Below are 25,495 nucleotides of genomic sequence, written 5' to 3' on the forward strand. Positions count from 1 at the left end.
CTGATCATTTACCATGAGCCTCAGAACACAGCGGACCTGCCTGAGACTTTCCAGCCTCCCTTTTTGTCTTCAGTTCTTCTTTTCCTTCACTTTTTGTCTTTAAAGTGGAAAACAACTACATATGACACGTCATACGGGCAGCTGTGTTTTGTCTTCCAGAAGTGATCCACATTATGAAGGACTCCGCATATCTGTTATTACAGTGATACTTAATTACAATGGGAAGCACACTGAAGTCCTCCTTGAGAGACGGGTAGGAACCCAGCCAACCCACCCCTTTGCCCCATTACAAAGAAGGAATCAGAGCCAAACCTGGGTAATTCTCTTAAGAACAGAGCTGCCCATTGTTAATTCTGGAGCTTGGGGAATTAGTAGGCCAACAGACGGCTGTGGTGCAGGGGAAAATCAGTTTGCTGTATCACAGGATGTACTGGGCTCATTTTCTTTGTCAGAGGTTTTTAATTATTTAGGATGAAGCTCCAGTGCATGTTTTGTAATAATAATGAAGTCTGAGGAACACAAAACCTCGCTGCAGCAGGACACGGCTATTAAATCTCTGCTGAGAGCAGGATGAGAGGGTCAGGCCTTCTGACCAGCTCTTTGGGACTGGTAATGCCCATCAGGTCTGTAAACAAAAAAGGGAGAATTAGCCAACTCTGAATGGCAAATCCGATTGTGTCATGGAAGCCACCACAGGCCAAGTGACTCTGGAATGGCCTGTTGTGGGGGTGGCTCTCTCCTCTCTGCCATCATACAGCTCACCCTGCAGCAACAGGCTGGAGCCCTGTCCCTGGGATTCTCCAGGCAAGAACACTGGAGTGGGTTGCCATTTCTACTGAGTGCTAAAAAAAGGCACGCTCTCTCCAAGAGCTTATGGGTTTCTGGGGGACGCAGAGTATGATGAAATAAGCCCAGAGGTTTGCACAGAGTAGGCACTCAAAAAATAAAAGCCTGAGCAAAAAAGTCTTGGGGAGCCTCTCTGTGCTCCTCACCCAACCAGACCATTGCCAGTCCAAGGTATGCTATAGTTTCTCCCATTAGAACACTTATACTAAACTGGCCAGGTACTTGCTTGTGGTCCCAGCCAGTAGTTTAGCAACCCAAGAACAGCTTGTTATTAGTTAAATACAAAATGCTTAGCACAGTGCCTGGCACATATCTTGAATGAACTAATGAATGAAGAGGGCAGAGAATGAAGTTTATAGTCAAAAAAAGCTACATTTTTTTTTTCAAATAAATTATATACAAAAGAACTGAAAGTGGAGCTTTGATTCCACAACTCAAAAATGAACCTATTAAGAGCTCATTGTGTATCCATCTAGTCACAATATACATTTGGGGGGTTTTCACCTACAATATATACATTTGGGGGGTTTTCTTTTTTATTAAAAAAGATTACACTATGCGTAACAGTTTGCAATTTGCTTTTTAAAGAACACAATAATAAATATGTCACATATGACTTCCCAGATTTAGTATATACAGTTCCTCTCATTGTTTATTTCAGCTGTGTTAAACTTCAAACAGTGACTATAGCATAATTCACCTATTCCTTTGTTGAGAGATATTTGGGTCATTTCCAAGTGTTCACTATTACAAAGAATGCTGTAGAGAAGCTCACTTTTAGCGTGTGCATGTGTCTGTGTACACACATGGATTTGACTCTGCGCCAAGCACTGTGTAAGCCAGGCCTTGGGATATAATGGTGAACAGATGCCATCTTGCTCTCAGGAATATCAGAGCTTGATGAGAGAGAAAGACATTATTTAGAGAATCTCATTAACACATAAACAATCACCAAATGGAATATATGCTCAGAAAGAAAAGGATACAATCATATGAAAGCATCTCATCAAAGAATCTAGAGGAATGGGGAGGCAGGTGGCATGTGCCAGGGCCCAGTGCAGGAGAGACCACAGCAGACGCACAGAAGTGACAGGTGATCTGGCTGGATGTCCCCGAGCTTCACGCACTCCCATCTTTCTGAGCAGATGATCCTACCTATCAGTTCTGATGAAACTGACTAGGATGTCTGGTAAAAGCTGCCTTCTTCTCTACCGCGAATTTCCGAACTTTGCCAGTTCTCTTTTCACTTCTAACAGTTTTCAAGCAATGCTTCAGGGCTTGGTTTTATTTTATGTTCTCCATATTGTCAACAGTTGCCCTCTTTACCAGCAATCTTCCCCTGACCTATACACACCCTCAGTTCTCTTCTTACTGAAAAAAAACAAAAATAACTTGTTTAGATCCTGCTTCTGGGTCCCCACTCAAGCTGCCATTTCAACCCGATGCCCATCCGTTTCATCCTGGTTACGATTCTAATCACCCCGTTTCCCAGGCATTCCTCCAGTTTCTAGACACTGCCATCTGGCACACTTTCAGCCCACCTGAACTCTGAAAACATAGACTCCCGTCACCTCTTTTTTCTACCCCTGGATCTCGGCAGCCCTGTGGCAGGAAAAATCAACCTCAGGAGTATGGAAGTTAGGCTCCTCACAATCTGACTCCCTTCTATCGTTCAAGCCTGAACTCCCACCATAAAACCTGCCCATCCTGCTGTCTTTGTCCCTCAAGTCACTCAAGCTGCCCCAGAACTGCCCTGTGCTTTCCTGTTCTGTATTTCGCTCCTCACCTCCCCACCACTCCCATTCATCTGTCAGAATTCTCTCCATCTTTCAGGAACCAGTGCAAACGTCACCTGGCAGGGCTTTCCTGGTACCACCCACCCCCCCCGCCCCCCCCCGCCCATGAGAGCTCTTCTCTTGGACTTCACCCCTTCCATGTCTCTCACTGAGCAGCACACTCACCCCTGTGTTCCTCACACTGCTGGCCTAGGATCCTTATCATGAATCCATCTTTCCCGCACTTTTGCAACTTCAGCCTTGTTACCTAGGCTCTTTATCAGTAACTGGGGTTATTAAAAACACCCACCTTTTAGGATTAAATTTAAATTATATTTATTGTAACCCACTGGGTGAAGCAAAATGAAATCCTCTCAGAATTTCTGTATACCTAAGGGAAGCTCCTTTATATCAATAACCTCAGATATGCAGATGACACCACCCTTATGGCAGAAGGGGAAGAAGTAATAAAGAGCCTCTTGATGAAAGTAAAAGAGGAGAGTGAAAAAGTTGGCTTGAAACTCAACATTCAGAAAACAAAGATCATGGCATCCAGTCCTATCACTTCATGGGAAATAGATGGGGAAACAGTGGAAACAGTGGCTGACTTTTATTTTTTCTGGGCTCCAAAATCACTGCAGATGATGACTGCAGCCATGAAATTAAAAGACGCTTACTCCTTGGAAGGAAAGTTATGACCAACCTAGACAGCATATTCAAAAGCAGAGACATTACTTTGCCAACAAAGGTCCGTCTAGTCAAGGCTACGGTTTTTCCAGTGGTCATGTATGGATGTGAGAGTTGGACTGTGAAGAAAGCTGAGCGCCGAAGAATTGATGCTTTTGAACTGTGGTGTTGGAGAAGACTCTTGAGAGTCCCTTGGACTGCAAGGAGATCCAACCAGTCCATTCCAAAGGAGATCAGTCCTGGGTGTTCATTGGAAGGACTGATGCTGAAGCTGAAACTCCAATACTTCGGCCATCTGACGGGAAGAGCTGACTCATTGGAAAAGACCCTGATGCTGGGAAAGATTGAAGGTGGGAGAAGGGGATGACAGAGGATGAGAGGGTTGGATGGCATCACCGACTCAGTGGGCATGAGTTTGAGTAAACTCCAGGAGTTGGTGATGGACAGGGAGGCCTGGCATGCTGCAGTCCATGGGGTCGCAAAGAGTCGGACACGACGAGCGACTGAACTGAACTGAACTGAAGGGAAGCTCCAAATATAGAGAAGATATGTCCAGTTTGCTTTCTACTTGCTGTTATCACAATTCATTTCAAAATAATATAGTTCATCTGATGAAAAATACCTTTTGGGAGAGGGAGAGGGTGGGATGATTTGGGAGAACGGCATTGAAACATGTATAATATTATATATGAAACGGATCACCAGTCCAGGTTCGATGCATGATACTGGATGCTTGGGGCTGGTACACTGGGATGACCCAGACGGATGGTACGGGGAGGGAGGAAGGAGGGAGGTTCAGGATGGGGAACACGTGTATACCTGTGGTGGATTCATGTTGATGTATGGCAAAACCAATACAATACTGTAAAGTAATTAACCTCCAATTAAAATAAATAAATTTATATTTAGAAAAATACCTTTTTCTCTGTTTCATCAAACATGCTAGTCAATAATATTACTTTGACTATTAGAATTAGCATCTTCCTTAATTAAAATCTCATCCTTTTTGCATACATCCATGATTAAAAAACAAAAGAAAAAAACCTTGCTGTGCAAGATATACCTTAACAGGTTATGATAGTAACAGATGAGACACTTGGTCTGACATGGCGCATCAGCTAAAATGTTTAAGTTCCAAAAAAAAAAAAAAAAAATAGGTAAGCAAAAATGTTAAAAATAATAAAGGAAAGGAAATCTATTTTTTTTTAAATCAAGAATCCACAAAATGTTATCAATGACAATGATATGTAATGATCTGAGACTTAGGAACAGGGTTTACAGAAACTAAATTGGGATAGAAAAATGAATATGAATTTATTTTTGGATAAAACGGTAAATTTAAGTGGAGACTGTGAAATTTCACCCAGGTTTTCTGTGGTGGCCCCAGAGTGTGTACAAATGCTTCCCAATTAGTCAGCCTGGCTTCTCACCATGAGCCACGGTAACCGAGTTAACTTATTTCACAGTTCTCTTTTACTTCATTCACTAGCTCAACATGCAATCTTGGAGTTTCTGTTTTAATTATTTTGCAATTTGGCCCAGACTTCGGTATCACACACAGTTCATAACCATAAGAGGAAGTAAAATTCATAGCTGTCACCAATCTCCAGGCAGACATCACGGCCTGCTAGGTGGTGACAGAAGCAAGGCCTGGGAGGAGTGGCCAGCATCTCAGCTAGTCAGAACAAGGGCTGGAAGGTACCACGAGCAATGTCGGTCAGAGGTCATAGGTAGGAGATCAACTCAGGGTGGTACATCAGGCACCTAAGGATGAGACGCAGACTGGACATTAAAGATTAAGCTTTGAGGCACTCCAGGTCCCAGCCTATCCGACCAGGCTCAGTCACAGACACAAGATTAGGGAAGTGAGCAAGGATGGAGCCTGATGGCTGAGGTGGCCTGACAAAGACCTGCGCCATGGAGCCAGGTGGCGTGGGTGTCACACCCATCGAGAGATGCCACATATTCACTTTGTAGCCTTGAATATTATCTTACCTCATAAAGCCTTGGTTTTCTTATTATAGAGGGAGACTATAGTAAGTAGCAGAAAGTGTGAGGAATAAAGTGGGACACCTTGAGGAAGCTCCTAAGACCTCCGGCACCTGTCTGGTATTGGACAAACAGCCCAGATAAAAGTAAAGCTCTTATTAAATGATACTCCCCTTCCCTTTCCCAAGAGGTTACCGGTGACTCTCCACTCAGCCTCTCTCTGGTTTACAGGTAGGCAAGTGACCCACTCTTGTGAGACCGCAAAGGGTAAGGAAGCAAAAGAATCTGACACTGGTCATTCTAGTCCAAACACATCATTACAGCTTATCTGTAAATCTACCTTACTTTCAAAAGAAGAGAGGAAAAAAAATGTCCAAAAGTAAATTGTCAGTTTTCAAAATGCAACTCCAGGGTTGTATGACCCTGGGGAGGCCCCCTTTTCCTCACATCTAACAGCCAGGCTACATGTACTGCCCATGTTTGAGAGAAACACAAAACCAAACCAAAAATCCCATTGAATCACTTTAAAACTGAAGGCAAAATGTAAATACCCTTGGGTGTCCCAGGTGTTGCTAAGGGTAAAGAACCTGCCTGCCAATGTAGGAGACATAAGAGATGTGGGTTCGATCCCTGGGAAGGGAGGATCCCTTGGAGGAGGGCATGGCTACCCACTCCAGTATTCTTGTCTGGAGAATCCCATGGACAGAGGAGCCTGGCAGGCTATAGTCCATAGCGTCGCAAAGAGACGGACACAACTGAAGTGACTTAGCACGCACGCATATAAATGCCCTTATAAGGACAGTGAGGGGATGACGTTTGACTTTTCATACCTATTTGGGTTATCTGGCAAGCCAGATCAGATTCGCTGATCTGAGCGAAGGCAGAGCCCCCTTTCCTGCAACGGTGAACACGTGCAGTGCAGAGGCAATCAACGATAACCCTGTTCCCACTGGGACTCTCCTATCAGTCGGACTTAAACCTTTGCTTTTCATTGAGTCAAAAGCTGACTGTGGGGACCATAAATCATCAGTCTTCAGGACACAAAGGGATCTGGGTGATTGAGCAGATGGGCGCTCACACATCTGCTTATGTTTTTAAGAACAAGGTTCACAAAATAATTAGTCCCTGGGTCACATAATTAGCAAGTATCCTGGGCTGACCCAAATTAACATGGTGTAGGTTAACATCCTTTTATGTTTCTTTGCTTCAGAGTGCTGACCTGCATGGTTAGGTTGGAAAATGATACAAATGATTTATCTATTGTTTACAAACGTGCCTACAACAAGATCCCCAAGGAAGCCACTAGATTCCATACAGGCTCATTTCAAAACAGAAAAATAAAGAAAGTCATACATACATAAACTGAAAGGAAATGAAATGCAAACTAAAAGAATCACAGAAGAGTCAGATCACGTCAACAGGAAAATTTCTAGTTTGCTTCTAGTATTCTATTGCTCAGCTTAGAAAACTAATCACTTTACAAAAATTTATCATAAAAAACTGCTGCATGTATTTGTTTTGTCTGTGTTTAAAAGTTAAGAATGGTCCTTATTTCAAGTGCTTATTTTCTATTACCAAGAAATAAAACTCCACCAGATATTAAGGATGGTGAATACAAAACTGCCTCATTCATTTAATATGAAACTTCGACTAATACTGAGTTATCACATACATCTAAGACATTCCTAAGCGTGCCATTAACAAGAATTGTTATGATCATCTTTACTGCATTATAATAACAATACTTCAATTAAAAGTGTAAAATCACTTCGGTGATTACTACCATTGTTCTTATAACCTGATTAAACTCAGACCTGGGCTATTTTTCTCAAGGTAGTCCAAGACCTGCAGGGTTCAATCTCCAGTGCATGACCTCAGCTACCTGCATGGTAATTAAACTCCCCAGATGATTCCAGACCTGGTTATCAACATCTAAGAACTACTGTCTCAGATTTAGGGGAAATCTTTTCAGACCCTACAGAATGAAAGGATAAAACTTCACAACTCCTCTTTTAGAGTAAGTGCGGCTATACTATCTTACAGCTGTCAGAAAACCATATGAGTAAGTGCACAGGGCCTGAGGGCACAGACTTACTCCTTCTTACCTGAAAGTTGATGACACGTTTAAAGAGATTTCAAGCCAAACACTTCAGGTGTGAATGCCGTTCAATACCTCTTCTGTATTCAGGAAATTTCTGTACAAATGATCCTTGAAAGAGTCCTCACAGTTGGCACAACCAGACTTATTGGGGACACTATGATGAACCACACTTGAGAATGAGCCAGCCAGGGATTAAACACAGCTTGCTGACACCAACAGAGACACTGGTTCTACATCACCACTCACTTTTTAAATGAAACAACCACTGCAAGTGATCATACCTGACATATATAGCATCTCCAGAAACATCATGAGGTGATAGTCTCAGTTTAATGACTTGGAAATGTCCCAACCTCTGCAATCAATGAATCTACAAGAAAGTCTACAGGCAAACACTTATGACAAGAGCTACAGGGACTTCCCTGGCGGTCCAAGCAGCTGGGGATAAGGGTTCAGTTCCTGGTTGGGGAACTGAAGTCCAGCATGCCACCACGTATAATGCCCCCTCCCACACAAAAGAACTATATCATTAGTACTGAAAAAGGTAAAGTATTGCTTTAGTCTATTAGATTGGCAAGATTTAAAACATCAATAAAATGCAGAATTTGCAAGGATGTGTTAAATTACAGGCATGTTCAGACCCTACACTGAAACTTGGTACGATCTTTCGAGGTGGCGCTACCGGTAAAGAACTCACCTCCCAATGCAGGAGACGCGAGAGATGCAGGTTTGATCCCTGGGTCAGGAAGATCCCCTGGAGGAGGAAATGGCAACCCAACCCTTGCCTGGGAAATACCATTTGTGCCTGGGAAATCCCGTGGGCAGAGGAGCCTAGTATGCCACAGTCCGTGGGGTCACTAACAGTCAGACACGACTGAGTGACAGCACGCATACACTTCAGGATGGCAATTCAGCAGGCTTTATCAAAACTCTTAACCCAGCAACTCCATTTCTAACAATGTGTCCTGTAAGAATGCTCAATATGGCACAAGTGAGAAAGCAAGTCAGAAAAAAAGTATTTGTGGTATACAGCCAATAAAAACAATTAGTATTTACATACAGGTCCACACTCCTGTATCTAAAATCTGAATTCTCAAAAGTTCCAAGAACTGAAAGATATTTTTTTATGATGCATTTATAGGAAAATGTGACTTACTACAAGAATATTAAGAGTCTTTATACCCTTAATTATAAATACTTTGCTACTGAAACATTAATGTATTTGATTACAGGGACCTATTCCATACCTCGATGGTAGTTGCACAAAATAAATATTTCTCAGGTTATCTTCCTAAAATCTAAAAAGAGAAAAATCTTTGAATTCAGAAACAATCTGGACTACAAAGTTTTGGATAAAGGATGGTGATCCTCCCTTTATACGTGTACAGTTGAATTTTAGTATGTCTGCCTATCATAATATTCACTGTCTCACATGGTAATACAAGCGGTCTTTACTTTCTTCCTTTGCTTTCAGATGTCGTCTAAATTTTCTTTTCATGGGCTTCCCTTGTGGTTCAGCTGGTAAAGAATTCACCTGCAATGTGCGAGACCTGGGTTCGATCCCTGGGTTGGGAAGATCCCCTGTAGAAGGCAAAGGCTACCCACTCCAGTATTCTGGCCTGGAGAATTCCATGGACTGTGTAGTCCACAGGGTCGCCAAGAGTCAGACATGACTGAGTGACTTTCACTTTCACTTCCACTTTCTTCCTTTGCTTTCAGATGTGAAATTTCATAATGAGCACATTTATCTTCATTCTTATAAAATTCAATGTATTTCCACTTGGGAAAAAGAGGTGGAGGAAAAATTTTGGTCCTTATGAAAACACTCAATCAAATTTCTTAATTCACATATTATAGCTCTGTTCACATAACTATGCGTTTTGTAATTAAGAGTCAAGTGATTTTTCTGCTGAGTAAGCATTCCACTTTCTTGATTTGTGATCAAGTTCACATCATGTAGCAAGATAGACTGGCAGCCCAGGAATGCAGCAGGTAAGACACCTTCCCTGGCTCCCAAAAGAGATATCTCCTTGGGCAACTGTCAGAAAACAGACAGAAGCCCAATAGTGTCAGACGTATCACCACATGTACCACCAGACAGACAGGAAGGACAAAGGAAGGGAAAATCACAAAAAGAAGAAAAACATAACCTTTCATGTAGGAATCCTTGTCTTGACTGAAAATTAGAGAATTTAAGAATTTTGTTGGGTATCTCATCTCTCTCTTTCTAATGAGGCTCCAAGTCCCCGAAGCAAAATACATGTCTCATATTTCCTTCAGCCCTAAGGAAATGAAAAACGCTTAGTTTTAAAAAATTAACTAGCTGTTAAATGGGCTTCCCTGGTGGCTCAGATGGTAAAGGATCCGCCTGCAATTCAGGAGACCTGGGTTCGATCCCTGGGTCGGGAAGGTTCCCTGGAGGAGGGCATGGCAACCCACTCCAGTATTCTTGCCTGGAGAATCCCCATGGACAGAAAAGCCTGGCGGGCTAGAGTCAGACACGACTGAGCGACTAAGCACAGCATAGCTGTGAAACAAGTAACCACTCTCTTAACTGAAAATCTGTGTGTGCTCAGTCATGTCCAACTCTGCGACCCATGGACTGTAGCCCACCAACCTCCTCTGTCCATAGGATCCTCCAGGCAAGAATACTGGAGTGGGTTGCCATTTCCTACTCCAGATTAATACAGAGGTAATTAAAAAGAGTTATAGTCAGGAAACAGCAGTCAGATGGAAGATTATAAGAATGAAGAGCTTAAAAGGCCCACAATCACACAACCAGCTTTGTTCGATTACATTTTGGTTCCTTCATTCTGCTTAGACATTTACTGCTCCTGATCGTGTATCAGGCAGAGTGCTAGGTTCTGAGACCCAGCAGTGAGCAGTGCAGTCTTTTCTCCGGCCGTGAGGGGCGAGGTAGGTGGGACAGCTGCAGTGGCTGCAGAGAACTCCACTTGCTCTCTCATAAGGAATTTACATGTGTGTGTCCTGGTGCCAAAGGTGTGCATGGATGGAGTCAAGCACAGTGCTGCCTTTTGGAATTATTAAGCCTAACTCTGGTTTTAAAATCCAGCCCCATAAACTTACAAATGGAGATTGGAGACATACATTTTAAACATTTTTTTTTTTATTATTAGTGAAATTAGAATACTACCTACACTCACACTTCTGAGTATGTGTGCTCAGACATGGTGCTCAAGTCTGTTTGTTCGGCTGGTTGGTTGGCTTTCCTGGGCAAAGGTTATTTCTCTCCCTTTTCTTTCCTCCACACCCCCTTCCACTTTCTTCACTAGACTGGCTGCCCCCTCTTACTTGCAAACACCCTGGAGTCAGGATAATAAGATACCTTGACCACCAGGAAAGCATCTGTGTTCCTTGACCCCAGCAGCACCGTCAACCATGAACCTCTTCTGAGTCCCCGCTGTTACTTATACTCTAGAGCAGCTGTCCTAGGTTTTACCAGAGGCCAGGCCACTACTTCCTGGAGACCACGGGTTTATTTGATGATGGGGAACTCACATCTCATTGTTGTGTTGTAGCCTCTTCAACATCTTCAAACATTAGCAGTTTCTCTTCACACATTCTGTGCTTTATCCAAGGGCTCATATGTCTTCCCTGTCCCAAAACTTTCTGGGAAGAATTTGACACCAACCATTCAGTGAACACTATATTGATGTTGCTATCCTAAAAGTTTTGTATCTATATTCTCTTAAGAATGCCCACATCAACTACAGGAAGTGGGTAACATTATCATTCTCACTTTTCAGATGAGAAAGGCATAGCTTAGAAAGTTTGTAACCTGCTGAATATCCTTTAACTGAAATCCTATGGATGTATCGGTTCTGGGATCTTTACTCAAAGAAGTCCACTGATGATTTCACACTGCCTCTCGTGGTTGGTTGTCAGTTATTTCAAAGATAACTCTACTTCAGGCAACTTCAATATCACCTGGGAGCTTGTGAGGAAGCAGAATCTTGAATCTTCCCAGATACACTGAAATACCATCCACATTTTAGCTAGATCTCCACTTGGTTCACACACATTGAAGTTTGAGAAGCACCGTTCTAGAATATAAAATTGCCATTTCCAACCTCATATTCAGTTAGGATGACCCAAAGCTGTCATGCAGATGACACCACCCTTATGGCAGAAAGTGAAGAGGAACTAAAAAGCCTCTTGAGGAAAGTGAAAGAGAAGAGTGAAAAAGTTGGCTTAAAGCTCAACATTCAGAAAACAAAGATCATGGCATCTGGTCCCATCACTTCATGGGAAATAGATGGGGAAACAGTGGAAACAGTGTCAGACTTTATCTTTTTGGGCTCCCAAATCACTGCAGATGGTGACTGCAGTCATGAAATTAAAAGACGCTTACTCCTTGGAAGAAAAGTTATGACCAATCTAGATAGCATATTGAAAAGCAGAGACATTACTTTGCCAACAAAGGTCCATTTAGTCAAGGCTATGGTTTTTTCAGTGGTCTAGTATGGATGTGAGAGTTGGACTGTGAAGAAAGCTGAGCGCCGAAGGATTGATGCTTTTGAACTGTGGTGTTGGAGAAGACTCTCGAGAGTCCCTTGGACTGCAAGGAGATCCAACCAGTCCATTCTGAAGGAGATCAGCCCTGGGATTTCTTTGGAAGGACTGATGCTAAAGCTGAAACTCCAGTACTTTGGCCACCTCATGCGAAGAGCTGACTCATCGGAAAAGACTCTGATGCTGGGAGGGATTGGGGGCAGGAGGAAAAGGGGACGACAGAGGATGAGATGGCTGGATGGCATCACAGACTCGATGGACGTGAGTTTGAGTGAACTCTGGGAGTTGGTAATGAACAAAGAGGCCTGGTGTGCTGCGATTCATGGGGCTGCAAAGAGTCGGACACGACTGAGCGAATGAACTGAACTGAACTGCAAGCTGCCATTGGACTATATGGCACTTATATGCAAATTAGAAGGCATCTCATCTTCATAAAGCATTTGTCAAAAAGTGTCACTGTTCAAAGAAAAAGAACTCTTCCTTCAGGCCATCCTTCTCCCCCAAAGCTGGGCACACATCACACAATATCTACACAGGCCATCAGCAAAGTATACGGTATTGGCCATTTTATGTCAATATCAAATTCTTGGCTAAACAGCATACCAACTCTGCACTTAGCTTTGCTAAAGCCAAAATTCCTAAAACTCTGACAAGCACTGTTAACACTAAATTTTCCATTACAATATGGAATAAAAGATGAAGGTCAAGTGAAGGACAACTGAATTTACAAATATTTTAACACCCAACTTTAGTGAGAGTTTGGTTGCAGTGTAATATAACCAAATAGTTACACACTGATGCCTCTGCCATGAGGATAGCCTGAGAGTGAAGACAGGGCTAATGCCTTCGATACACATAAGGAAAACGATGACCTGAACAGCCAAACTCCTACCACAGAACCGATGACTCCAAGGACTGTTCACTACCTCCCAGACAGGCGAGTGCCTACGACAGTCGGCACAGCCTTCTTTTTTGCTCAGAACCATTATACTATTTACCACAGAGGACGTGGGTACATTGAAAGAAGCAGATAATCCACCAACCAGTCTATAATCTTACACATCTTGACACAGTCATGGTGTCAAGTTTCTTGATATATGCCGTTAATGCCAGGCCTTTCTAAGTCATTTTACATTTTAAACAACTAACACAAGACTGTAAGAAAACTGCGTGATACTCTTACAAAGTAGTGGCGGTGACAACATAAAATCAGGAAAATAAATGTGTTTGAAGTATCTGAATCTGAAGTCGCTCAGTTGTGCCCGACTCTTTGTGACCCCATGGACTGTAGCTACCAGGCTCCTTTGTCCATGGGATTTTCCAGGCAATGGTACTGGAGTGGATTGCCATTTCCTTCTCCAAGGGATCTTCCCAACGCAGGGATTGAACCTGGGTCTCCCACATCGTAGACAGACGCTTTACCGTCTGAGCCACCAGTTCGAAGTATAGGTTTATAATGAATCAGTCAAAACTAGTGATCATAGCTTTAAATGGGGCATTTCTTTTTTATCCTTTGAAAGCCAAGTGTCACATATAATGTGACACAAAAATTGTCATTATTTTCTTAAGGTACATTTCCTTGAGGATATTCATGTTTGGATACATTCATGAAAATCACAGTAGCATGACAATATGCTATTTAAAAGCACTTATGGTAAACAATACAAAGAATAGAGTACAAGAAACAAGAAGATTTTAGCCTTTGATATATGTGACCATGCTGCCTTTTTGCTAAACCCTAAGCAAGTCTCACCTTAAATGTCAACAACAGCAAAAAGTAAGTTCAGAGCTGAAATTATTTCTTTAGTGGTATGAGAATGAAGAGGAAAAATGCTAGCATTTCTCATACTCTTACTCACGCTCGTGTTTACTTGCTCAGTCATATCTGACTCTGAGATCCCAAGGGCTATAGCCTGTCAGGCTCCTCTGCCCATGGGATTCTCCAGGCAAGAATACTGGAGTGGGTTGTCATTCCCTTCTCTAGGGAGTCTTCCTGACCAAGGGATCAAACCCAGGTTTCCTGCATTGCAGGTGGCTTCTTCACTGTCTGAGCTACCAGGGAAGCCCCATACTCTCACTAGATCCCTTCAAACTCCATTAGGCATTCACTTTTTTTGGTTCCAACAAATATATTTTGACTCTCTAATTGGAAATAGATGCATTGTTTTAAAATTAAAGGGGAAAGTCATGCATTACTTGGTTTAAAAGAACAAGGAAAATATTTATGTGATGCTTTGCCAGGAGTTAACTAAGAACAGCCTAATGACCAGATTCACAACTTGCTACTAAAATGTGTTAAACTACGCCACATGTATTTTATATGGTGGCTGCCAGTCCCCAGACATCCAAGGTCTGAGCAGCTGAAAGGGATTTAGAGGGAGAGCGCTTAAACAGAGTTCTTGCATGTGTTTGGACAAGTCAGTAATGTTCCTTAGAGCACTTGCTTTCTTCCTTTTTAAATACAGCCAAATTGGTTTATGTTGATTTTCACATAGGAAATTTTACTAAATATTTGTTGAATGACAAAGTAAAAGATGACAGACACTGCACTGCACTGGGCAAAGGATGCTCTTTTCAATAAATGAATTAATTATATATCCATATAAAAAATAAAACTTGATCCCCAGCTCTACCTCACACCATATAATACAATCCATCTGAAATAGATTTTTAGATCCAAATGTAGAAAGCAAAACAACTAAGAATTTAGAAGAAAAATCTGCATATTATCTACACAACCTTAAAATAGGCAAAAATTACCTCAAAAGGATACAAAAACACAAGTCAAACGGGTAAAAAATATATATATGTAATAAACTGGACTATATTACAGTTAAGAACTTCTTTTCACTAAAGAACTATGAAGAAAATAAAAAGCCACAAAGTAGTGACAATATTTGAAATACATTTACTCAACTGAGATTCCTTAATGTGTGGAGAATTCCTACAAAACAATAAGAAATCAGACAATCCAATAGGGAAGAAAAAGGTATAAAATATTTTTAAAAATATAACCAAATGGTTGATAAATATATAAAAGAGTTGCTCAACATGTCTCCTTATCAAAGAAATACAACAATGTGACACCACTATACAGTCACCAGAATAGTAATAAAAAGTGTTGTCAAGGATATAGGGCAAATAGAACTCTCACAGAGAAGAAATACATGCTTATGTTCACCAAAAGACAGGTATAGGAATGTTTATAATGGCATTATTTATAATAGCAAGAAACTCCAACAAATTTCTATGATAGGATGTAAGCAACTATAGTATATTCATAAAATGGAATATTATACAACTCTACCATCTGATACAGTAGCCATTAGTCATGTGTAAAAATCAATTTAAAAGATTAAGTGAAGTAAAAATTTAGTACCTAATTCACACTGGCCACGTTTCATGGGCTCAAAACTCACATGTGGCTAACAGCTACCATATTGTACAGCACAGACATAAACCACTTTCATAAAGGTCTATGGGGCATTGCTATTAAACACCAATGAGAATTCCACAAATGTAATGTTGGGTTAAATAAACCAGACACAAAGGAGTCTATACTGTACGCTTCTATTCATATAAAGTTCAAAAACTAACAGAATTAATCTATGTTATTAGAAGGCAGGATAGTGGTCCCCCTTAGTGGCTGGGCCTATTTTGAAGAAAGCCTGAAGAGGCTTCTGAATTTCTGGTCATGTTAATCTGGATGAACAGATCTGTATGCAAATGTGTTCATATGGGAAAAAATACATGGACAACACAAATGATGTGTGCACTTTTCTGTACACAAAAATTACCAAAATAAGAAAAGTAATCAGCCTCAGTCTATTGCTCAAGTCTTTCTTTGCTTCAGAGTTCTCCTCTGATGAACATGAGCTCAAGATAACTCATCCTGCACAAATGATATGGTATGCCTTGGGATTACAGATTAATTTTGGCCAAGGAAGGGGGATTACAAAATCTCATATTCATTTTCTATTTTTATGACTGCCATGGGTGTAAAATGAATAAAGAACTACAGTGGAACAAGGACAGAGTGAAGAAAAAATTCGGCTAGGACATATTTGCAAGATATTAAAAGTGAAGGTATACAAACGGATTTTGAAAGCAGATAAAGGTAGTAGAGAATCCATGTTGATCAACTCCCCAACATGAGTCCTTAGAGAGAAATGAAAAAGTGGTAAACGAGCCTCAGAAAAAAAATGTGCTTGACAGATCAAGTTGGCCATGAAAAGTCTCTAGATTCCTTTACACTCTTTATTAGAAAGAAAACTCTCAAAAATTTGTAGATGCTGGAGTTGAAAGTTGCCCTGTGAAAAATTACAGGCTGTCTTTGGTGGCCAGTAGCCAACGACTCAATTAAAGTAACTATCACTACTAATACCCACAAAATCTGCATCTGATTTTTGAACACTGTGAACTTTGAACACTGTTTAAAATAAACTTACATAGATATAAATATTATAATCACTTATGGGACTGAGTGGAGAAGGAAATGGCAACCCACTCCAGTATTCTTATCTAGAGAATCCTGTGGACAGAGGAGCCTGGTGGGCTGCTGTCCATTAGGGTCACACAGAGTTGGACACAACTGAAGTGACTTAGCATGCATGCATTGGAGAAGGCAATGGCAACCCACTCCAGTATCCTTGCCTGGAGAATCCCAGGGGCAGGGGAGCCTGGTGGGCTGCCGTCTACTGGGTTGCACAGAGTCAGACACGACTGAAGCGACTTAGCAGCAGCACAGCACTGAGATTCAAAGAAAGAAAAATCTCCGTTTCCCTACAGACCACTGTCAAAACAAATCTGTTTTTAATTGTCTTTTTTTGTTCCCTTAAATTTTCATAGTACTCTGGAATGGACCTTGTCCAAAAAAGGTAGGAGCTTTAAATTATAATAAAGTAACTTTAACAACAGTTCATCTCTTTGCTAAAGTTCTGGAATCAGAGAATCGGCATGGGAAAAAAAAAATTGTGTTGGAAAGCATTTGAGAGGTTGTCTAGTCCATCCCTGGTCTTATTTCAGCAAAATTGCCTTAAAGTATTTCACATGTTAAAAATACATTCTATTTTTGAACACATCCAGATAAGGAGATTTTTGTACCTCCCTTGGTATCCCATTTCAATGACTGTCACTCTGAGGAAAGTTTTCCTTAGATACCTCCTAAATCTGGTTATACTGTTTAAATTATTTTCAGTTTGTTTTATTCTTAATAAAGATGGAAGATGAGTAGCATTTATTCTCTCCATGATAACAAATTCATCTTATAATAATTGACAAACTCACATAGATGATCTATTTAGCCCTTCAAATAATCCTTTTGTCATCTGTACCATCAAACAGATGAGGACATTCAGGCTTAGAGAGTAAAGAAATTCATGTGTCGGCAGGAAATGTGACAATCCCAAGGTTATTCAGTTATTCAGTGTATGGGCCCAAGCTCAGTTACTCACTTTCACTTCATAACTGCTGCTATGTCGCTAACTCCTCAACTTCCCCCACGTCCTACAACAGGCATGCGGAGCGCAACTGGAGGGCCTGCACTGATGGAGAATCCATGTGTCACTTTATTTTTTAAGTTGGTGGCATGATTTTGCAGTGGTTAATTGTGATTTGTGCCAGCATCATTCCTCTTCTACTAACTGTACCCAGATTTCCCTCAGGGACTGTCAATCAAATTGCCCAGCCTACTCCAGACAGCTAGCACAGAAGCCAGGCTGGATGAATCCAGCAAGTTTTCCCAGGAATTTGAATCCTGACTGGGGTGACAAAGACTGAAAATGGTCAGGGTTCATGCTTCTCCCGATGAGTTCTGCAGACCTGTCCCGGTTTCCAGGAGTTGGTCCTTTTGCTTCTTTTCAGTTCTCTGAGTGACCTCATGGGCCCATCAATTCTTTTTCTACTTAAATTAATTAAATGCTGGTGTTGGCTTCTGTTGCTTGCAAGCAGAGAACACTGACTGACAACTCTTCAGAGGGATAGATACCAAAATATACTGATTAAGGTCTGCCTTTATCATGTTCTTATCATAGAGATGACAAATATTAAATTGAAATCAGTCTCTTAGAAAATTCCCCCACGTTGAAAAATGTAGTACAGTAATTTCTTGTTCAACTGATCAAAGGCAGGCAGAAATAAGTTGGCAAATCTTCCAGAATCTTGGCTACATTTTTCTTTTAAAAATTAGCTTCTGGAAGCTTAGATTTTTCAGGGATTAGAGAAAATTCAGAAAGCTGTAAATGTGTTTAAGCAGGTACTTTCCCTATGACATGTCCTTTCTTAGAAAGGTTCTGGGAGGACAAGAGGTACTACAGTAACACGTCCCCTCAACCTCTCCACCCTGGAAACCTTCTGGCTGGCTGGTCAAAGGCGGCTGCAGCCTCAGTGCCAAGAGAGCCCTGGTCATCAGGACTTTTGACTCTAACAGCAGAAACTACAACAGAAGAGGACCATGTCTACCCAACATCAGCACATGGCTGAGTTCTACTCATAACTATCTTGAGTTCTGAAGACTCATCAGATTCTTTTCTCTTCCTGGGATTGGCAACGTGAGCAAAGGCCTGCCAATACTTTATAACTGCTGTAAGAACACCTGGATTTCACAGAAATCATAAGCCAACAGTAAAGGGATACCAGGACCCACTAGCCAGAGTAATTTGTTCAGGGTACAAAAGCTCCTATAACATTCCTGGCATGCTGTGTGGGAGACAAGACGCTTCCTCATTGTAAGGTAATCTGCAGTCAGCTAAGAAAATGACGCACACGCATGTGAAACAACAGCAACAGGCAAAGCAGCAAGCATGCCCACTGCCAGGGACACACAGTAAGCGCATGCAAATCAAGAGCTCAAAGCCTTGCGATCTACCTCCTTGAGCTGTAACTCAAGACACATCTTAGCCATGGTAACAAAGAAATTTTATTGAGCTGATTTCGAGGCTCAACTAAAGAATAATCAGAAGAGAACGCCTGTATAAAATAGGAAAGCACAAAATAACAGAGATGAAAACATCCTTTCTTTTGGAAAGTAAGAAATGACAGAGTGATCTATTTCACTGTTGAATGCCTTGCATCTAGTGGGGTCTTAAGTGGATCTTTTGATTTGACTAAGCAATAAATAGTTAGTCCCTTTCAGCGTTAACTATTAACACTTGTGTTTAAGGAAAAGGCAAACTAATATTTAGAAATAAATAAACTCAAGTTCAAAGTATTCAGGAGTCCTCAAACATGCTCTCTTACTTGGGCTGAGTCCAACCAGCTCACCTATAAATATTACTTGTTTGGCAAAAAACGTCCAAGAACAGGATAGTGGAAACACAACCAGGGAAGAATTAATCTATTTTTGGTAAAAGTTTTCAATTTATTACAAGCTCCCCTGGAACTGAAGATCCCTGGAGCACTGAGCAAAGGCTGTGAAAAGACGTGCAATGTCACGCCATCACCGGGGCAGAGGTTGTGGCCTGGACTCCCTCTGACCACTGTGCCAGCCCCTAGCTAACCAATAAGACTCTCAATTCAGTGAAGTAACACACAGGAGCAAAACAAATTCTAATATTTTGGCACAACAGTCCCACAGACTAGACCAATTTCACAGTAAAAAAAAAAAAAAAAGGCAAAAAACAGTGAACAATTTCTCAGTTAAGAATGGGCCACATCATTTGTAAGCTACATTTTGCTTTATAAAATATATGAACTCAGAAGCAAGAATAAAATTAGGCTGGACAATATTGGAAAATGTTTATTTTTATTTATGCTGCTGCCATAGACCATGGCCAATGTGGCAGTAGATACAAAGAAGCTTTTTAATAAATCAATCAGTTATGTATTTTATACCTTTAGGGTCACAAAATAATACAAATCACAAGGCATGGCCTCCAAGTAATTGCTAGTAAAATGCACACTAACCTTTAAAATATTTACAAAATATTAGAGCACACTGTGACCAGAAACTTTCGTAGAAAATTCTAACCAAAACACAAATTATTATTATTATTAAGTAGGTATCATAAATAGAAGAAAATAAAATTCAAACTTCTTAGCCTGGCCAAGGTGTCAGTGGTATAGTGGTTAGCATAGTTGCCTTTCAAACTTCTCAGCCTGGATTCAAAACCTTTCAGGAGCACATTTTAAGCCTTTTGTTTATTTTGCTCTTATTTCTCCAGTTATCTTCTATAGGAATTCTGTTCAAGTTAAACCGGCCAGGTTACACATTGCATACACATCCCTTTCTCTGAACACTTAACTCCAGCCATTCCTCCTCTCCAAATTGCCTCTCCCTCAGCTCTGCCCTTGTGTCTTTCTGGACTGCTTCTGCCCAGCCCTGGTTGACCTTCTCTGCCTCCCTGGCAGCCCACTGCATTTATTCCCTTATGCATCAATAGCTATCTACTGACCTGAATAATCACTTCAGCAATGGAGTAGGGTGGGGGGTCGGGATTCAGGGCAGAAGAGGAGGCTTTCAGTTGTTTACGCTTACAAATGATTTACTTACTCATAAAGCAAGTATTTTTATGAACACTACTGTGTACAAGATACTATGCCAGGGTCAATGAAGAATGCCAAGATAGAAGTTGCCAAGAATGGCAAGATTTACTTTCTAAGAGCCTAGAAGCTAGTCAGGAAAATAAGATTAATACCCAAATCATCATAACTAACACAAGCTAGGCAATTATCAATACTCCACTGTAGGTTCTGCTAAAGGGGGTGGAATAGTTAGTGCTACATAGGGAGCCGAGAAGAACTCCGGGAGAAAGCGGCGGCTGGGTGGAAAAGCAAGGAGACAGACAACGTTATTTCCTTAATAAGCTTTAACAAAGGCAAGGAGGGTCAGAGCTCAGGAAGTTAATGGAGGAAGTAAGGGGTGATACTTTAAAACTCATGTGTGTTGTAGAGAAATGGAGCAAATGTAAGAGTGATTTTTGTTATAAACTGAAAGGAATTAAACATTTTAAGGAATTCAGGGGTCAGCACACTCTAATATCACTGTATTAGGTAGTATGTTAAGTAACCAAGAGACATGAGAAGATTTCATAGGCTAATTATGATCTCTGAGAAAACCTTGTGTTATTACAGTAATGTTTTATGATGTTGATTTTTAACTGAATGGTATCCAACACAGTAAAGCCTACTTAACTAGAAGTGATACAAAGAGCTCAAATAACATACACTGAGCATTCTTCTATTGATTAAGGCATCAGTTTAATTGATTGATGGCCTTTAATTGATTAAGGCATCAATTTCACGTCATCTTCTACATCTATATGACTGTACAATGTCTTCATGTGAAAATCTAACATCAAGGCAAGATCCTGAAGGAGTCTTCTGGAGCACCAAGAAAAATGGTTTAGAGGTATAATTAAGGAGTTGGTATTGCACTTTAATGTGTAGAAAGAACTAAAGAAAGTGAAGTTGCTCAGTCATGTCCGACTCTTTGAGACCCCATGGACTGCAGCCTACCAGGCTTCTCTGTCCATGGGATTCTCCAGGCAAGAATACTGGAGTAGGTTACCATTTCCTTCACCAGGGGATCTTCCTGACCTAGGGATCAAACCCGGGTCTCCCGCATTGGAGGCAGATGCTTTAACCTCTGAGCCACCAGGGACTGGCATTATGTATGTGTATATATATGTATTGATAAGACATATACACACATCAATTACACCACACATGTGATAACCAGAATTCATCAGATCATCACATTATCAACCAACTGTAGTCATCAGCATTAAAAAAAAAAATTTCTTCAACAGAATACTCATAACCGCAACAAAACAAGCATACCACCTATTTCAGAAACTCACTACACTGAGATTTCTGAAGGGGAAAATTCCTGATCCTTTTGAATTCACACTGCTTCCATATCCAGACAGCTTCCTGTGATTCAGGTACCATATTTCCATGAACCTACTCAGATCTTTCCATTCTTGAGAGGAGAAGCTGGGAGGACTATTTGTGGAAGATCTCACTGTTATTTGTGGAGAGACTCTCGCTGCCATAGGAAAATGAAGTGTGAAGGTATCAATTAGATAAGAAACAGCCAGTTCATTTTAAGGAACCACCTCCAAAAAAGAAATGCCTGATTTGAATTTGAATGATCTGTATATTTAGAAGCTTCTAAATAGTAAAAGAAGTAGAGGTACAGAGAACTGCTTTATTTTACCTATGATTCATGTTTGTGAGTTACATCTCAGCTTATGAGTCATACTGGGCATGCAGACTTCTTGTTAGTACCCATTGATCCTGGTATATGAAAATATCCTCAAGAGGAGAATATCAAGAGTACTAAGAGAATGAAAATGAATGCTTCGATTGAAGGTCCTCAAATAACTGCAGGTACAAATGCAGTGTTTTGTCAACAAAAGGTTAAGGTTTTACCAACTTACAAGATCAGCACCTACATGTTGTAAGGAATGAAGACTGCATCCACCCTTAGACATTCTGATTAACAGGAAGGGAAGACGTTTCTACAATTCTGCTTCCCTCATAAACTCCCAGTATAAACCCGAGGACACCCTCAGATGCACCAAACTTGTTAGGGATCACGTAGTTATAATATTTGGAGAGTAAGCAATGACAGCATTTGTTTTCACCTGAATAAAAAAATCTGGCTTTCTATTTCAGTTAAGAAATAATGCTGAATATTGGGAAAGTTTGCCTGGTTTTTAAAAAGCTAAAATTTTAGATTTTTTTCCCCTAACCCTTTCTCAAGTGATTTTAGAAGTTTCCATTATTTTAACACAACTGCAGGGAAACGTGTTTGAAAGGTTACTGGAAGCGACAGATGGGCTTATTTTGAAATAAAATTAAGCCTGTGGTACTACTGAAAGGAAGTCACGAAATCCAAAATTAAACTGGACAGAATGGTCTGAAGCTGTTTTTATTCTTTGTTCAAGGAAGCACAAAGAGTGGGAGGCTGAGGCAAGGCCACCACTTCTCATGTGAATCCCCTCATTTGGGTCAGTTTGTCTTGAACTGATAAAACTCTCTTCTTAACGTAACATGCGGCCCCACATTTTAAACATCCATACACCTACTGTCAAATATCCAGACATGTCCTTCACTGATATCACTAAGAATACAACTCCAATCTTTTATAGCTGTGACTTTATAAAGACTTAAGGAAGAAAAAAACATTTATAAACAACTGTGCTGAGCTATTAAAAACCCCATTTTAGGATGAGATGGAAAATGCCCATTTAAAACAGACAATGTGCATCCCAGACATGTGAAGAGACCATTCGCCCTGGGATGGCTTTGCCAGCCGTTCTCAGGAGGAGCCACGCCTACCTTATTGTGCTCGTACTTGTAGGGGATCTTGAGCGTGTCCATGGCTCTGATCATAGCCTGCATGGCCGTGAAGATGTTCTGATACACCAGCTTGGTGAAGCCCCTTTTGTCTTCATCAGAGTAGCCCGACCCATGGATGATTCTCATCTGCTTGATAAATGTACTCTTGCCACTCTCTCCTGTCCCTGCAAGAGAAACGACAGCAGCTCATCAGACCATGAGACCTTCTCACAGTCTTCCAGACAACTACGCTATTAACAGGAGCAGGCCTTGGATGTGGCATCCTGAGGGCCTGCTGAGAGGAGCATCAGAGGAGAGCAGCATCACCAGCGGGGGAAGTGCCACCGAGGGTGAGCACTCAGCAAGATGAGAGGAGTGAGACTCCAGCTCAGAGGCAGACTTTAAAAAAATAAACAAACAACTGTCACCTTTTTGGAAGCCACTCAGCATGGAATTTTAATAGTGATTTGTAACCATGTATCTTATAAGAAACACAATGAAAGCAGCATGGTTTGAACAGAATAAACACTTGATGAAGCTCTCTTCCCTGCAGTATGTCTGAAACGCTTCCAGCAGACCGGGATGTTTAGCCAGGATCTGGATCTGGAGATGACAATGCACTTATACAAATGCTGTTCAGACATCAGTAAGACAACATGCCAGAAAATTTCTAGACACTTTCTCATACTTTAAAATGGGGTATATGGAGAGCATGGTATCCAGGTAAGAATCCAGATACTTCGGGATAGCAAGTAGCAACTGTATTTATTTCCAGGGGGTTCGGTTGGCTGAGTTGTGTCAAGGAATCACTCAATTCAGGAAAGACACAGGAACTTTCCTTCTTTCTGCCCACTCTTAACTATGACACAGAAATTCACTATTACTGATGTTCTTTCTTCTGTGTTCTCATTTTCCCCTTCTTCAGTATTCCTTTTTAGTGACCATGAGCCTGCAGAGAATCCATAACAAAGCTACAAATGCCCACTGGGGAGGAGGAAAGACAGAAAGATGAGATCATTTCACTGAATGACAACATATTTCTTCTATGGTGAATCTGAAACTATAAATCTAAAAACTTCATTTTTTAAAACGTAAGTTGTTTTGGAGGGTATGCAACTTCATTTCTGAATATCTCTCTCTCACTGTCAAATCTCCATGAAAATTTCAAAATAATGTCTTCCCCACGATGTGGGGGAAAAAATAAAAGTTTTTAGGATAGTAAGCATAGCAGAATATAATAATAATAATAATACTCAGGATGATTGCAGCGCCCTTGATGCCATTTCCTATCAACAAGACATTTAAAAAAAAAAAAGGCAGAAAAGGAGAACTGAAAACTAGGAATACGACATCTGTCCTAACTTTGTTTGGTTTTTCTGGTGGTTGGATTTCATTACTATCTTTATAAACAATCATGAAAAATTCAAATAAGTATTACAGTTTTCATAGAAGCACTCTTAAATGACTACAGATGTCTTGGTAAACACAGAAGCCTCACATAATTACAAAGATGATTTCTAGCCCCACAGTCCTGTGGTCGCCAATTCTTTATCCTTTTCATATGACCTTTAATAAAGTGATCTGGAATTTCTTGAAATATAAAGTTAACATTTCCTTTATCATTTTCATATGATTTTAATAAAGTGATTCAGAATTCCTTGAAGCATAAAGTTAACACTGCAATATGAATGCAATCAACACATTTTAACAAGATTAATGCAAGGAGTTAAAAATGAACATATAATTCTATCCATGAATACTGGGGTGGGGAGGATGGGGGTGCAATATCTAAAGAGAAGTATCCCTAATGGAAATAAAGCTAGGAAATTGTTTCTCATTAGCAATCAACAATTTATAGGAAGAAACCAGTATCTTTACTTTTCTGAGCAATTCAAAGTATGGAAGAAAAAGATCCAAATTGCTTCTCTGCTTATTATCCTTATCCTTGCTCTGAGGGCCCAACTAGAGACATAATCATCAAATCAGAACCTCTGCCAGTTTTTTCCACACCAAAACCAGAAAGGAACCTTAATATGTGAGGTTACCTGACCTGCCTCTTGAGAAACCTATATGCAAGTCAGGAAGTAACAGTTAGAACTGGACATGGAACAACAGACTGGTTCCAAATAGGAAAAGGAGTACGTCAAGGCTGTCTATTGTCACCCTGCTTATTTAATTCATATGCAGAGTACATCATGAGAAACACTGCGCTGGAAGAAGCACAAGCTGGAATCAAGATTGCCAGGAGAAATATCAATAACCTCAGATATGCAGATGACAC

The 25,495-nt window shown here is 40.7% G+C and overlaps 1 protein-coding gene across 1 annotated transcript in view; it reads right to left on the reverse strand.

Moving 5' to 3' along the window:
- Nucleotides 1–25,495, reverse strand: part of LOC102189950 (guanine nucleotide-binding protein G(q) subunit alpha) — a 322,174-nt gene that overhangs the window by 192,906 nt on the left and 103,773 nt on the right. The window contains exon 2 of the mRNA XM_018052093.1: nt 23,215–23,399. Within this exon, the coding sequence (XP_017907582.1) occupies nt 23,215–23,399 (185 nt within the window). The remainder of the gene's footprint in view (nt 1–23,214; nt 23,400–25,495) is intronic.

Source organism: Capra hircus, chromosome 8, assembly GCF_001704415.2.
Source record: "Capra hircus breed San Clemente chromosome 8, ASM170441v1, whole genome shotgun sequence".
NCBI lineage: Eukaryota > Metazoa > Chordata > Mammalia > Artiodactyla > Bovidae > Capra > Capra hircus.